Source organism: Falco naumanni, chromosome 3, assembly GCF_017639655.2.
Source record: "Falco naumanni isolate bFalNau1 chromosome 3, bFalNau1.pat, whole genome shotgun sequence".
NCBI lineage: Eukaryota > Metazoa > Chordata > Aves > Falconiformes > Falconidae > Falco > Falco naumanni.
In genome coordinates, this window is record NC_054056.1 from 70,059,627 (window position 1) to 70,075,445 (window position 15,819).

The 15,819-nt window shown below is 42.1% G+C and overlaps 1 protein-coding gene across 4 annotated transcripts in view; it reads right to left on the minus strand.

The window, feature by feature from the left end:
- The window catches only part of NOL4 (nucleolar protein 4), a 201,398-nt gene that overhangs the window by 142,786 nt on the left and 42,793 nt on the right, over positions 1 to 15,819 (minus strand). For all 4 annotated transcript variants that reach the window (XM_040587951.1, XM_040587952.1, XM_040587950.1 and 1 more), the window contains exons 3-5: positions 9,726 to 9,837; positions 9,101 to 9,213; positions 2,456 to 2,588 (exon numbers count right to left, since the gene is read on the minus strand). In XM_040587951.1, the coding sequence (XP_040443885.1) occupies positions 2,456 to 2,588; positions 9,101 to 9,213; positions 9,726 to 9,837 (358 nt within the window). The remainder of the gene's footprint in view (positions 1 to 2,455; positions 2,589 to 9,100; positions 9,214 to 9,725; positions 9,838 to 15,819) is intronic.

The following is a 15,819-nucleotide window of genomic DNA, read 5'->3' on the forward strand; positions in this document are numbered from 1 at the left end:
TCATGCCACCTCACAGGGAAAGCCAGGTAAACAGTGATAGAACACGTTTCCTTTAGGTACCTTGAGCAGTCACTAATCTATCCCAGGCAGCAGTTTTCCTAACAATTCCCATTAGCAAGTCATGCTCCCAAGAAGGGCACGCTTGGGGCAGCAGACAACCTGTGTTGTCCCATGTGACCACGGAAACCATTCCCAACTGTGTGTGCACAGGCAATAACCTTATGCAGCAATAAGTTTTCACCTGCCAGAATGCAGCAAAGACATTTCAGATGAGCCAAATGCCAAGTGTCTTTGTAGACTGAATGTGGTGGCTGACATAAACTCTCATGGGCATATAGAATGTTGGAGGGAAAGGGACAATAATCACTTCAGACACACAGAAATCCATGCTCTGGATGATTTTGGGGTATGTGCACTATAATTATGAAATTTGTAACATTTTACAGTGAAGGCTGTGACAGCAAAAGGGATTGTACTGCTAAGTTCATTTAAGTTCCCTTTTGCCTTCCCTCCTTTCCGTTCCTGCTTCCATCCCCCTGTCCCTGTGTTGATTATTTTCTTCCAGTCTTCTTTCTTCCTGCCCTCTGCTATCATTCTTCTTTCCCCCACCCTAACAATGTCTTTCAGTTCCTCCTTCAGTCTCTTCTCCCATATCTGAAAAAGCAAGTGTTGCTATAACTAGCCACACTCATGTTTGCTACCTGACAACAGCTAGCACAAGAAAATCATGAAGCAGGAAGAGGTGCTATTTCTCTACCAGCAGATGCTTTAGCCAGAAGACGCAGCGGAAAACAGGACTACCTTAGGAAGGTGAGCAAGTACCATCTGGGGGGAAACGAAGGAAAGCTGAGAGATTTAAAGCAATTCTGTAAGATCACGCTGCCTGCAGTTCAAAGACCACAGTGCCTTTATTTTCCATACATTTTAAATAGCAAGTGACAGATCTGCAGCATTTTATCATTTGTACTTATGTTCTAATATGATTAGATGTGGCACATGAATCTAGTTGCAGCAGGTATTAAGACATGTATGACCGGCATTTCCTCATAGGTTACCGTACTGAGCTATAATTTTTATTTCGGACATATACATGTGCACAGTTACTATTAAGAAACACTATACATGTAAAGCTGACTGAGTATATAAGTAAACAAAAACCTCTAAAGCACAGTTTTGCACTGAAAGCCAGATACATAAAAATGGCACCTCCCAAAGTATCCCTGAAAACTCTGACTTAGCAGTATTATTGTAATACATTAGCCCTAAAAAGTCAAACTTCATCAGGAAAGTGAACTGGCTTTCGCTACATGTTGTGCAATCAGAACTGCTCCTTTAGTGAACATAGATAGAAATTAAGTCAAAAGTTGCACAATTTTTGTGATAGCTTGAAGACACTCAGACAAAAGGCGTCTGTGGTTAGAATCTGGCCCACCAAATTATCATAGATATCCTCCTCCTTTATTTGTCAGGAGAGCAGCACAGCAGAAGGTCCTACCCGTCACCAGATCCTATCAGCCACTATATTCTCATGTAAATAGCTTACCATCCAGCAACTGACCAGGATGCATAAAGTGGAAAGTATCCAGCTTAACTGTCAAATCCCACGAATTTATTGTTCAGGAGAAATATAAGAAGCACTTCTGAACTGGCACACAGAATCAGGAAATTATGGATTAACAAGTACGGAATACCAATGTGTTGTTTCTCATAGCAATAGAACTGACTTGCACTTTGGGTGTTGCACATTCATGTGCCACTCATGAGCCACTGTCACAGTCTGTAGTGGACAGACTTTTTTCGAGCTCCATAGCCAAGGAGAAAGCTCATTCCAACCAGGCTCATCTAACTTGTTTTATAACAAGGGATGAAATCAGACTACACATCTATGCATCTTCTATGCAAAGTAAAACTTTCATCACTTTCACCAACAAATTAGCTTTGCATTGTAACTAACCTAGAAATAATTAATATTCAGATTTACAATTCTGCTCATTCTGTTTTCCCTTCTTTTACCCCTATTTCACTATGGGCTTTACATCCTTTTTTCTGAATATCACATCCTAATTCCTAGCTCTCAAATAATCATGCTTCTGTCACACCCCTATCCCTCATTGCAACCAGTAAAAACAACTTTCTCAGCCTTCTGGTTGCCTCAGAAATGTTTGAGTTTCCTTTTATGCCTGTGTACGGTTACACTACATATATAGAAATAGTAAAATAATAATACTTAACATATAGTGGTCTAAGCACTCACCTGTTGCCTAAGCAACAAAAAAGTTAACCTCAAAAAAACCCCAGCTTCATTCTCTTCATGCTGAGATATAGGGAACATACATTTCAAATTACCTAATGAAACACACTATCAAGAAGAGGACACAGCAGGTACTAAATGAAGGCATAGAATGGGAAAAAGACAAAGCAATACTGCATTTTCTGTATGAAACAAGAGCCTTACCATCCTGCTGGCCCTGGAGGTTCTGAGGACTTTGCATTCTCTCTTCCAGATTTGAGCTGAGGTCAGAGTTCACAGCTGACATCCTAGTCGAGTCACTCATATCAAACTCATCACTTTCTATAGAACTTTCATCCTGCAAATGGAAAGTTTCAGAGATGCATCAGAAAACTTTCACTGTTACGCTGTTCACATCATACATGCAGTTCACTCGTTCCCGTTTGTTTCACTCACACCTGGCGTGTAGTCATGCTAAATCTTTGTGTATATAAGCAAACATGAGGAGCACATAACCAAAAGCGAGGAAAACACAGCATTTATGTGATATGATAATCTGACAAATGCAATTTGTTCAACTATGAGGATACTCCATCACTGCGCTCTCTGTTCCCACAGTATTTTGCAAAAGAGGGCTAGTAAATAGAGACCCCATACCAAGTCCTTGTTATTCAAATTTGGTTGAGGAGAGGTCTCCACATTCCCTGTCTGAATCCTCTACCCTTCCCTAGCGAGGTCGGTAACCCTGTGATGACCACTCAAATGGCAAGCTGACCCAATAAGAATTCATGACCAAATGCCCTTGACATGATGTCACCCTGTTTAATGTGTTTATACCATGTTTAATGTGTTAATACTGTGTTTAAAGGAGCATCTATGAAAATAATAAAGCTTATAAAAGTTCAAATGACAATCAATGGCAAACTAAAGAATAGAATCACATGAGAATAGTTTCAAATTTATTCTACCTTCTACATCTTTAATATGATTAAAGATTAGATATCACGTCTAATTACAGAGAATCTACTAGGGATGATAGCAGAGGGCAAAAAGTAAAAGTCCCAATCAAATATTTTGTCCCCATTTATAAAAGCAAAACAGTTTTGGACCTAGTCTGGCAAACTTTCACATACATGTTTAACTTCACTTGTTTCAGTCCCACTGAAGTCTATGTGTACACTCACGGATTAAAAATTAAGCATCTACAAGTCTTGCTCTGTAAACTGCTGAATCAACATAAAAACCTAAGGTGATATATTTTCAGTAACAACTTTTCTGAGATAATTACTCCTGTTATGAAGAAAAGCATTGTAAAAAAAGAGAAAAATATGGCAAACAATTTTTTATCCCTTGCAGATCAGTTTAAAATTATTTTCCTTTTTTATTATTATTATTTAACAAAAACATAACTGACAGGGTTCTGACTATGTTTTTAGGTTGCTCACCAGAACTGACCTAGAAAAATAATAAACTTTACAATATGGTTTAACGTGTATTTGTTGTGGACTGGTTTCTACAGATGCTAATATAGCTAATATAGCTTTCTTCCTTCTGAGTGCTTGGCCCTGAAATCAGTTTTTCACTTGAGTCTCAGTGACGTTTCTAGCTGGCGTGGGCATTCCTCTCTTTTCTGGAAGGCAAGTTCCCTGCAGTTACAATTCTTATTAAACTGGGATGAAGTACTGCCAAATACCATTCAGGACTGAGAGCAGGACAACATGCTAGGCGATGCTGTTCTGCACTGTCCACCAGGACAATGACAGATAATGAAACAAACATACCTCATGTGCTGGTTTTGGCTGGGGTAAAGTTAATTTTCTTCATAGGACCTAGTATGGGGCTACATTTTGGATTTGTGCTGGCAACAGTGCTAATAACACAGGGATGCTTTAGTTACTGCTGAGCAGCTGGCACAGCGCCAGGGTCTGTGCTGCCTCTCACCCCACCAGCGAGCAGCCTGGGGGGGCACAAGGGGCTGGGAGGGGACACAGCCGGGACAGCTGACCCCAACTGGCCAGAGGGATGTCCCAGACCATATAGCACCATGCTCAGCATATGAAGCGAGGGGGAAAAGAAGGATGGGGATAGACGTTCAGAATGATTGTGTTAGTCTTCCCAAGCATCCATTACACATGACGGAGCCATTCTTTCCTGGAGTTGGCTGAACACCTGCCTGACAGTGGGAAGTGGCAAATGAATTCGTTGCTTTGCTTTGCTTGTGTGTGTGGTTTTTGCTTTACTTATTAAACTGTCTTTATTTCAACCCACGAGTTTTCTCACTGTTATTCTTCTGATTCTCTCCCCCGTTCTGCTGGTGGGGGAGTGAGCGAGCGGCTGTGTGGGGTTTAGTTGCCAGCTGGGGTTAAACCATGACAGTTCTTTTTGGCACCCAACATGGGGCTCAAAGGGTTCAAGATAACAACAGACCTGATTGGAATGTGCTAGATTGAATTCATAACTGTTATTGCTGTTTAGCTATTAATTGGCAGGCTCCTGTGCTTGCCATGGGGCTTGCTTGCCTTACTGTATTTTAGAGTCTAGTGCTCGTTAGTAGCTGCTTTTTGCTTTCACTACTTGCTGTGCTGCCATCCTGCTTATCACCTGACTCTGCTGTGCCTGGGAACGCTTTGGTAACAGCCGTGGCGATGGGCCTGGGCCGGCAGGTGGCCGGGGCATTGCTGCTGCTGCTGTACCGGACAGGCTGGAACGCCGGTGTGAACTCCAGTCAAAGGGACTGTCACCTGCAGATGAGTCTATGTAGGAGCAGGACACCCCAAGGCATCTGTGGCCTTGAATAAGCCCAGGCCAGAGCAGGTACATCTCAAAGCGTCTGTGGCCGTGGTTACGTTTCTGCTCAGCAGGAATGCCTCGAAAGGACTGTGGCCCAAGGATAAGTCCATGCTGGAGAAAGTACACCCCAGAGCATCTGCGGGTAAGTTCACGCTGCAGCAGGTACACCTTGAAGCATCAGTGGCTGTGCCTGAGGTCATGCTGGAGCACCTCAAAGCGTGTGGCCATGGATAAGCCCATGACAGAGCAGGTACAGCCCTGGAGGGACTGCAGCCTTGGGTAAGGCCATGTTGGAGCCAGTTTACTTCTGAAGGGACTGTGGCTGTGGCGAAGGCCACGCTGGAGCAGGTGTACCTCTGAAGGCATTGCGGCCCATGGATAAGGCCACGCTGGAACAGGTGCACCTCAAAGCGACTGTGGCTGTGGATGAGTCTATGCCGCAGCAGGCGCAGCCCTGGAGAGACTGTCGCTCACAGACAAGGCTCCGCCTGGAGCAGATGCATCCCTAAGGGACTGCAGTCTGTGGGTAAGTCCAAACTGGATCAGGGGCAAGAGGAGGAGATCATTGAAATGTTAAACCCTATGGGCTGGTCCAAAGCGACCAGGGCTGAGGATTGTAATGGAAATACCTTTAAATTATTGTAACCCAAGATGTGAGTTGCATGTTACAGAAATAAGTGTAGCAGGAACAACCTGAACCAATGGAGGACAAGCCCCACAAGAAGCAGAGCAAATGCAGCAGTGACATGACCTGAGCTGGCTTTGGTCCCCAGTAACTCCATGCACCACACCACCTCTCCTGTCCTCAGTGACCACCATAACAGATGGAGCCCAAAGTCATGGACTAAATGAACTCAAGAGACATTTTGTGGACATTTGTAGGCATTTTACAGATATTTTACAGACATTTCACAGGGGTGGTCCACAGACTAAGGGAATGATATCTGTATTATATCAAAAGATGGGAAGGGTGGTGGTGGGTAATGAAAATGTATTGGATAATGTGAGATCTGACCGTGACGTAAATGGTATGGAATAAGGAGGGGGGAGAATGTGCTGGTTTTGGCTGGGATACAGGTTATTTTCTTCATAGTAGCTAGTACGGGGCTGTGTTTGAATTTGTGCTGGCAACAGTGCTGATAACACAGGGATGTTTTCATTACTGAGTCAAGGCCTTTTCTGCCTCTCACCCCACCCCACCAGCGAGCAGCCTGGGAGGTGGCACAAGGAGTTGGGAGGAGACACAGCCAGGACAGCTGACCCCAACTGGCCAGAGGGATGTCCCAGACCATATGGTGTCATGCTCAGTCTATAAAGCTGGGAAAAGCTGGGGGGGGAAAGAAGGAAGGAGGAAGGGGGGTATACATTCAAGGTGATGGAGTTTTGTCTTCCCAAGCATCCATTACATGATGGAGCCCTGCTTTCCTGGAGATGATTGAACATCTGCCTGCTGATGGGAAGTGGTAAATGAATTCCTTGTTTTGCTTTGTTTGTGTGTGTGGCTTTTGATTACTTATTAAATTAATTATGTCTTTATCCCAACCCACAAGTTTTCTCGCTTCTACTCTTCTGATTCTCTCCCCTACCCAGCTGGTGGGGGAGTGAGCAAGTGGCTGTGTGGGGCTTAGTTGCCAGTTGGGGTTAAACCACAACACTTTGTTCTCAAAGTTCCGTAAAAAACTAAATGGAAGAGTGAGGGCTTCTCCATCTGGCACTTGTCTTCCTTGCCCAGATAAGGCAGGAGCACCCCAGTTACAGCAGCAGCAAACACCTGTACACTGCCCTCACAGAAGAACCGTGGTGCCCACTAGCCTCCTGCCCCAGAAAAGGAGCTCTGGATATCTGACACTTGCATAGGTACAAAACAACACACATAAGCAGCCTGTGTTTGCCTACAGCACTCTCCAGACTATCTCTGCCTCACTCCCTAAACTACAAAAACATGTATCTGAATCTGCATGGACATACAGGCATGGGGAGAGGAGCTGGGAACCACTGGCATTTCATACCAGTTGCTGCACAGCTGTATATTCCCACACAGTGATGAGTTCTCCTTTTAGATGAAGCCTGTTCCCCTTTCATCAATGGCCTCAGCTTAAAAATGATGAATTGAGGATGAGAGAATTGGGAGGCTTTCAGTCACTGTGCTATCTAATTGTGGGATCCAAGTTTACTCCTGTCTCAGTTCCACCCCCTCCACAAGAATACAGATATGATTGATGAAACCTTGGAAACAGAGCCTTCCTACAAACCCAAGCATGTTTTTTAAGTGCATGAAGTAGTCTGAATGTATGCACCAGAAATCTTGCTGCTTTGTACTACAACATTTTCACTGTCATTTTGTTCTCAGTGCAACAAATGTACAGCCCGTAGGAAAAAAAAAAAAAATCTTAGCAAAACTCTGCTTTGAGAAAAGACATAAAGATTATCTTGAGAACTTTCCTTGTGCCCACTCTGCCCTGGCAAAGACATTATTACTAAAATATATTAAAATTACTTCTCATAGATCCAGTGCTGCAGACATTTCATACATAGTAACATTAGAGCTGCAAAACTGAGCTGGGCAGGGAGACAGCAGGCAATGGTGCTTCCTGCTGCCACCTTATTGTTGCCACTGGTTCATCCAGATGAAAAACTGGTTTAAGAAAAATTTCAGCCATCAAAACAGAAAGAATACACCAAAATATTCAGACTATAGAAGCACTATGGCAGATGGCCTTGATCCAGCATGAGTGCTCAACCCTGTTGTGGGAGGAGTAATTCTCAGAGGGAAGAAGTGGAAAAAACAAGAAATCCTTTACTCCTAAGGCTACAAAAGGGATAAGGCTCTTCTCTCCTGCTGCTTGAAACCCTGCTGCCAGATCCCAGAAAAGGGGCAGCACGCAGAGGGGAGACTCAATAGGAGGGAAAGATGACCAGGCTGTATTTGTGTATGAAGAACTCTGAGCTGGAGATTTTTCCTCACACCCTCCACAATGAAACAAAAACAAAAACAAAAACAAAAACAAAAACAAAAACAAAAACAAAACACACAACAACAACAACAAAAGCAAAACAAGGATCCTGATATTTCTATTTCTAGAGGAGTGATGAAATCCCTATTCTATAGGGTATTGAGTAATCCATAAATCTCCACCAATAGCCCACATCTACTTATTAGGAAACAAAATCTAGCGGACTCCGCAGAAGTCAGAAGTCAGCCAGGGTCTTCAACATAATCCAGCTGCTAAGGTTGTTTTTGAAGGTTTTCTTTATTAAAAAATATCTTGTAGTCAGGCAGAAGGACACAGCATGCAGGACTGCTTTTTGGCTGGCACATAGCTGAGCTTCTAACTATTTGGCAGCTCAAATGACAAAAGAACACATTTCTAGCAAAGTGAGTTTATTACAAATAGTTTGGTAGGTGCCATCCAATTGATGAAGGACTTCTTAAGATCTGAAAAAAATCTGAATACATCACAGAAATAAAATAATTTTCAGGAAGAAAGAAATGCAATTCAACTCCAATCCTCTCTGAAGAAGCTTGATTCTCAGCCTATTTCTCTTCCTTTTTTTTCCTGTCTTTTTATTCAAAGTTTCAAAAGCAACCCCTACTCTTACTTATGAAGCTTTTTGCCTTAAAGATTTCAACTGATGTTGTCAGGGCTTCCATTTATCTCACTATAATATGTTGCATCCTGGCTGCTAACCTTGAGAACACCATGGCATTCATTTCAGCCGTTGATGGTATTGCTTTCTAGAAGTAGACAATGAAAGTCACTGCTGAGCACAGCACTAAGTCTCAGGTGAACATGCTGCCCCCGTTACCCTTTCCGCTGGTCCAGACAGTAAAAGGGCACCTTCAGCTAATTTGAAGCAGTACAGCATATTACTCCCAACCATGGAAGGGTGGTAAGTCATGACATTTTTCTCAACCTGATTACTTGCAAACAGCATTGGTTTGGTTTTAGACCCATGATTTTAGCAATGAAATTCTAAAGGTAGGATCAACAATCATCTTCAGTTCAGTTTCCTGGCTACCACAAAGACAAGTACCAAAGAACATAGGAGAACAGAAAAACAAAAGATTTCAGGTTTTACCTCATCTTGTTGTGAATTTAGTAGCTGCAGCTTCATGTGTTTCATATAAGCCATAGTAATCGGCATGTTGTAATCAATCATGCTGGTCACCAAAGTTGGAGGTTTTCCATTATCTGCAATAAAAATATTTATTATGCATTATAGGTTAACTGTGGAGGCTACTTCAGCCTACTCTGCAGTCAAAGTCAGACAGTTATGTCATCTAGTTCTAACTTTGGCATTTTCAATCGCTTGTAGGCTGTACAGATGGAAGTCTCCCAAAGAAAAAATGAAAATCAAGCTTAAGCCCTGAAAAGTGATGAGTTCTTCTACCCTAAATGACTACAACACATGCACCCTATCTATTCCTTATGTTTAAGCCCCCATATAAACATTTCCAAAGCAAAATAAATTATTTCCTCTAGATGAAATCACCTTTTTAATGAGGGTGCATATGGCATTACACTCCATCCTGAAGTGAATGCAGAAGATTCACTACCTTCCAGCTTAAGTAAATGAGATGATCTGACTTATTGAACTGTTCCAGTCTACCAAATTTTTATGAACCCTCACTTAAGCTAGGAAAACAGAAATGGATATTAGGAATAAAATTACTTTACATCCCACTATCTGACACTAAAACTACCTTTATGATCCGCTCCATCTGGGTTTAAATGCATTCTTTTCTGGCACTCTGAGCAGCTCATTAGAAATCGTGTCACCGCTTCTCTCGGTAGGAAGGCATAGGTCTCTGAAATCTGAAATGGGTAACAAAATATAGGTGCTATTATATAAGCTGATTGAACATGATTTAACAGAACTGATAATTAAATTTCCAAATAAGGTATATTATCTTATAACGCCAGGAAGCACAATGAAAGCATGTTCTGCATAGTATGTAGGATTTCAAGAAACATCTACCCAGTCTGCCAACTTATCATCTAATGGCTAGTAATAGTTGATACTGAACAAAATTCCACGTATATCAAAAGGAGTTTTGTTTCCTGTTTACAGTTTTTTTCAAATTCCTTTCAGCAAAAAGATTCATACATAACAGGCATCCCACTGAGGGTTGCTTTTAAAAAAAGTTGAAAAGCAACCTTTTTCTTCCTACCAATACCAAAAAAAAGAAAGTGGTTGGTTTACGTACTCTATTTTTAGCATAACTGTATGTAGACTGATATTGGACTCAGGGTATTAGCAGCAATGATGGTTTCTTTACTATTCTAACTTTGGTTTGAATGTTTTGCAAAAATATTCTTGGAAGGCTTGTGATTTAATACTACAGAGTAAATATGTTATTTTTACTAATTGTTAGAATTTGGGAATCGCTTGATTTCAAAGACTGATTTACCTGTAGATACTTTCAACAACAGATTTTGGTTGTTTCCTTGTCTTTCCAATCACATACTCACAAGCAGGCATCAGAGGGATTTTTCATTTTTGAAAGGGGAGAGGAAGAAGCAGTTACTGTTGTTTTTAAAAATTGCATTCCCATCACCCCCAAAGATGCATATATCTTTATAGACATTTTGCCTTGCTGAAAAGGACCTTGAGGTTGGTGCCAAGCTGAAAATGAGCCAACAGCATACTCTCTGATTACAGATAAAGTACATCTCATACTGCCTACATTAAGTGTATGGCCAGCAGATCAAGAACAGTCATTATCACTCTCTACTCAGCGCGGGCAAGACAGCAGCTGGAATAATGTGCCCGGGTTGCCCTCCACAGCTCAAGAAGGCTGCTGAGAAGCAGGAGCGGGCCCTGCAACAGGACACCATAGCACCTGGAACCTAAGGAACCTAGGAAAGGTTGAGGAAGCTGGATTTGTTTCACGTAGGTTATGAGGCAGAGAGAGATCTAATTGCAGTCCATCACTTCCTGAAGGGAAGTTAAAAAACTGTGGAAAGAAACTCTTCAGAGGGTATAACCAGGGACAACAGCTACCAACCACGGCTTGGGACATTAAAACCTAACATGAGCAGAAACTTCTTCACTAAGAGGCCAGTGCCCTGGAGCAGCTTTACCAGATGGATGGAAGAATCTCCAGACCTGGATGTTTTCAAGACATTACAGGGCAAAGCCATGGCTTTTCTGTGATTCATTATATACATTAATGTATATACACTGAATAGTGCAAATGTTGTAAGGAATCACTAGCCTTTCTTTTCCCACCCAAGATGTTGTCTTGCCATGAAGATAGTCCTTGAAGACAGACAAAGTCCCAGCAAGAGAGATTAAAAGTGTCAACTGGTATCTGCTTGTATTCCCTTATTGTAAAACCTACAGCAGGATTTGATTTCCTATCAAGTACTACACTGATGCAAGTCTCTGCAAGAAGTGCAGTAGAATTGAGGTGGGGTATATGAAAGTGTGGATACAGAAAGGACAAAATAACTTTAACTGGATGTAAATGGGACTGCACACTGTGTAGATCACTCATGCTCCTCACAAGGGTGCTAACAGGAGGAGGAATGGCCAGTTTTGACTCTTTTCCTCTTGGCTTGTCACCTACTTAGCCTGTGTTGAAACCTATGTTTCCTAAAACTCCATGGACCAAATTTATCAGTGACAGTATTTTGGAAAATAGGTGGAGTTTAAATTAGCATTTGTTGATGTGTCATTAGTCATGGAAATACATGGAAATGATGCATTGTAGAATAAGAACACAAATTATACCATCCTGTTTGTGTTATTGTTTAGGCTGTTTATTGTTGTTGTTTTCTCATGTAACAGAAATCCTATTTTGGGGGGGAGAAGGGGATTAGTATAAAAGCAAAATTTGTTCTGTAATGAAAATTGGCAAAGACTATCTCTGGGTCTGAAACAATTTATCTGAAAATGAAGGCACTAAATGAAGCCACTTCTGAATAGGAGACCCTACTAAAAATATTTTCAGATTATTCTTCCTGGGTTTTATACCACAGAACAGATGCGTATTTACCTTTCTAAATAGGAAAACATTGGTTAGCCTCATGCTTTATGGAATCTAAAAAAATACCTTAAAATTAGCTAGAATTTAAGAAAATTGGTAAGTGCACATATGCAGCAACCTCTCTCTCATAACATTTAACACATTTAGCACTGTATTGAAATTAATGGAGCTTACCCATGCATTCATTAGTTGCCTGCTTTTGATAGGAATGCTCCATTTATTCTAATCAAGCATCTCTGTCAAAATTCCAGTTCTGCTCAAACAAGATGAAAATCCTCCATGGAAAGCCAGCGAGCTAAGGCCCAGATTTCATAGGTATGCTCCACTGACTATAAAGGAACCAGGTTTTATGACTAAATTTGTCCACACAGCAGATGCTTGTGTCTCCAACCTCCCACTGCAACACAGTTTTAAGGATGCCCTTCCCTAAATAACACCACTCTTCACCAACTTCCTCCCCTGTTTATTTTGTAATTTGAATCAATCACAATCCAAGACTTCAGCCTGTACAAATTGGAATAACACAATAGGTATGACATTAAAAAAAAAGAGATACATAGAGGACAACACATAGCTTTCCTTATTGTTGCTGCTTGAATAAACACAAAAAGTTCTTTCCAATTTTCAATGTCAGAAAGCTTACAATCCGCTCCCCGCCTCCCCCAAAACTTCATGTCCCCAACACTGCAGACTCCTGTTTGCCTTCCTCATTAAAGAAGGGCACATCTACTTTATAAGATACAGACAGCCGCTTGCTTGCTCTGGCCATGCTCCGAACCAGCTGGCTTAGCACCCGCTGTAGCCAGGAAGCTCTCTAACCAAATTAGCACGAGGCTGAACACGAAGTTGTCGATTTCACCCCCCAGTAGAGTTTACCAGTTTGTGCACAAGCTTGGGCTGATGTGCTGATGTAATTCGTGGAGCTAACTTGCATGTGAGTATTTCAGAGCACAACCTGGTGGCCTATAACACCTTCTAGATAACTCTACAGAAATACCTTAGACAATGGTCTGACTTCATCAGGAAAAATTGTTTCTGTTCTCTATTCTATCCTAAAGAAAGCAATAATGACTCAGTCCTCACTGATGCTGTATATTCTAAATGCCTTCAGCGGCTCTGCTCCTAGCTCTCCTCTCCAGGCTGCTGGCTAACAAAAAATGTACTCAGACCATCTAATTCAGTTATGTGCTCCAATAAAAGAATATTGGTTTATTGCAATTCCACACACAAAAAAACAAATGCATGCATTTCTACATTTTAAGAAAAAATAAACCAGGAAGGTGGAGAATGTTGCATTATTTACATCCACACACTGACAATGGCATATTTTTGGCATGACTCACAAGAAACTGCTCATGCATATGCCTGTACCAATCAAAGAACAATTGATGGTGAATTCCTATATTGATAAAATTACTTGGATTGCTTTAGAAGCTTTGTAAGGATCCTTATGAGATTCCTTATTCTTACTAGTGGTTTTATTGCACATTAGTACATACGCAGTTGCTTGTAGAAACTTGTTATCTTGTATCTGGATGTATCCTGTATCACAGACAAATCAGAAAATAAGCAGATTCTAGCAGTTTGGTGTTTAGGTATTCTGTATTTACAGCTGAATGCTTTTTTATAATGTAAAGGGAAAAAATTATATGAAGAAGAAAACAGACATCTGAAGCATTAAGCAAAGAGTGCAAAAATCATACAGGGTTTGGTTTAGCCTCAGAAGTTATGGGATAAGAAGCAAACATTTCCTAACAATACAGTCTACAGCAGGGGTCCTCAAACTACGTCCTGTGGGCCGGATACGGCCCCCCAGGGTCCTCAATCCAGCCCCCGGTATTTACAGACCCCCCCGCCGGGGGTTGGGGGGGAAACCAAGCAGCCGCAGATGACTGCCTGCCACTGCATCCGCGCGCCGGCCCCCTGGTTAAAAAGTTTGAGGACCCCTGATCTACACACACCTACTTATTTTGTTCTAGTTCTGAACTCAGAGGAAATTAAAAAGAGTTGACTTTAGTGGCTTCAGAGTCAATTTTTTTATGATCTTTTTTCACCCATCACAAAAGGTCTATGATATAATAGATTTTGACATAAGTCAACCCATCCAAAACATCACCCAACATCGATGGCTTTCTAGACCTACAATTGACCTACATGCTGTTTACTGGATCCCATGAAAAGCACAACTACTCCAAGGCAAGTAATCCAGTACCTGAGCACGTAATCTGATTCACATTGGAGCTAAGTGATGCATGCCCTAGTTGTCTACGAGAAGTGTACTGCATTCCTACTGCGTCGCTGCAGGCAGAGAAAACAGGCAAAGTCTTCTTTATGCTCTCCAATATTCAGATTATTTAAGTGCAGGATGTTGTGATGATGTAGCTTGCAGTGCTACACTTTTATCTGGAAAATTAACAAGCTCTAAACTGAAAGGCAGATTTTAGGACACATATGGCAGAGCAGGAGAGACAAGTGTGAGGAGAGGGAGTGACATTTTGCAAGTGAACCTATTAACCCCTAAAGAATTAACATGGAGGATGTATGTGTAGTCTGGAAGATACGACGTGTCAGGATAGGGATTTTGTGTTGGTGTGTGTGTATATTTTTTTAATTAGGGAGGGTAAGGGGAGGGAAAAATTATCCAAAGAAGACTTCCAAGAGGGGGGAGTGAGAGAGAGACAGGGAGAGAGAGTGAAGATGGTAATCTGTCCTGGGCCCACAGCCATCAAACCAGGTGGCAGAAATTGGTTTCTTGATGACAGGAGGGCAAGCCAGCCAAGGAAAGTCCTCTCCTTTCCTCAGCAAGAGGTCAGAATAGAAGGCTGACATAGGAAAGCAGATATATTACTGCTGGGAGTTTTATCAAGAGCTCGCTACCCTGATATACTGAGGAAATTGCTGTTCCCTCTCGTGCTAAACTTGTGCTTCACAGCTCCCTTCCCCTCCCTCCCCACGTAGCAGAAGCTGTTTCTTGCGAGGGAAGTGATGGGGAACACCTGCTAGCGGGACCACTGCCAGGACACTCAACGCTCGCTCTTTGCAAAGAAGCAAGAAGAAGGTCCATAGAGTAGAAGTGCATGGGGCTTGGCTGTCTCGCCGTGCACACAGGAACAGTGTGAGTGCAAGGATTTAAGCGCATTAAGGCCCTGCACAAACCTCATATTTTTCTGCCTCCCCAAGGACAAGGTCTGTTCGGGACAGAAACCAGCCAGGCCCCAAACCTGCTTTAACTCTGTTTGATCAGGGAAGTTGTACTGGAAGGAGATGACGTTATTTCACAGGTGTGACCTGTCAAAAATTTCTTCCCCAAGAAAACGTGTTCACTGTGATGTTCAGAAGAGACTTGCAAGCACAATCCTGTTTTGGGAAGGGAAAAGGGTCACACCATGTTTCACCCTAAGAAGGTTTTTCTTAGGGTGACGGGAAAGAGGGAGGCTACTCAACAGCCTGATCCCGTTTATTACTGCAACAGCTGGATGAAGCACAGGACACCAGATATTGCCCCATACCTAATAGACTCCTGTTACGCCTCAGATGTTATATACTTATATACTACCTATCTGATCAGAGCCTTGCCTCAAGCTACTTTCCCTTGACACATCAATATCTCTTCCCTGTTTTACAAGCCTGCTTCTCTTCTGGCTCATCAGCCCAGTGCTCTTTTTTCATTCATGGGCTGGGAGTTTTATTAACTGACCCATTTCTCCTGCTCAGATACCACAACCCTCACTTACAACTCAAGTTCACTGCTGTAACATTTCAAGGCTTTGTATGGTGGCTACACAGGCTAAACAGGCAGATATTA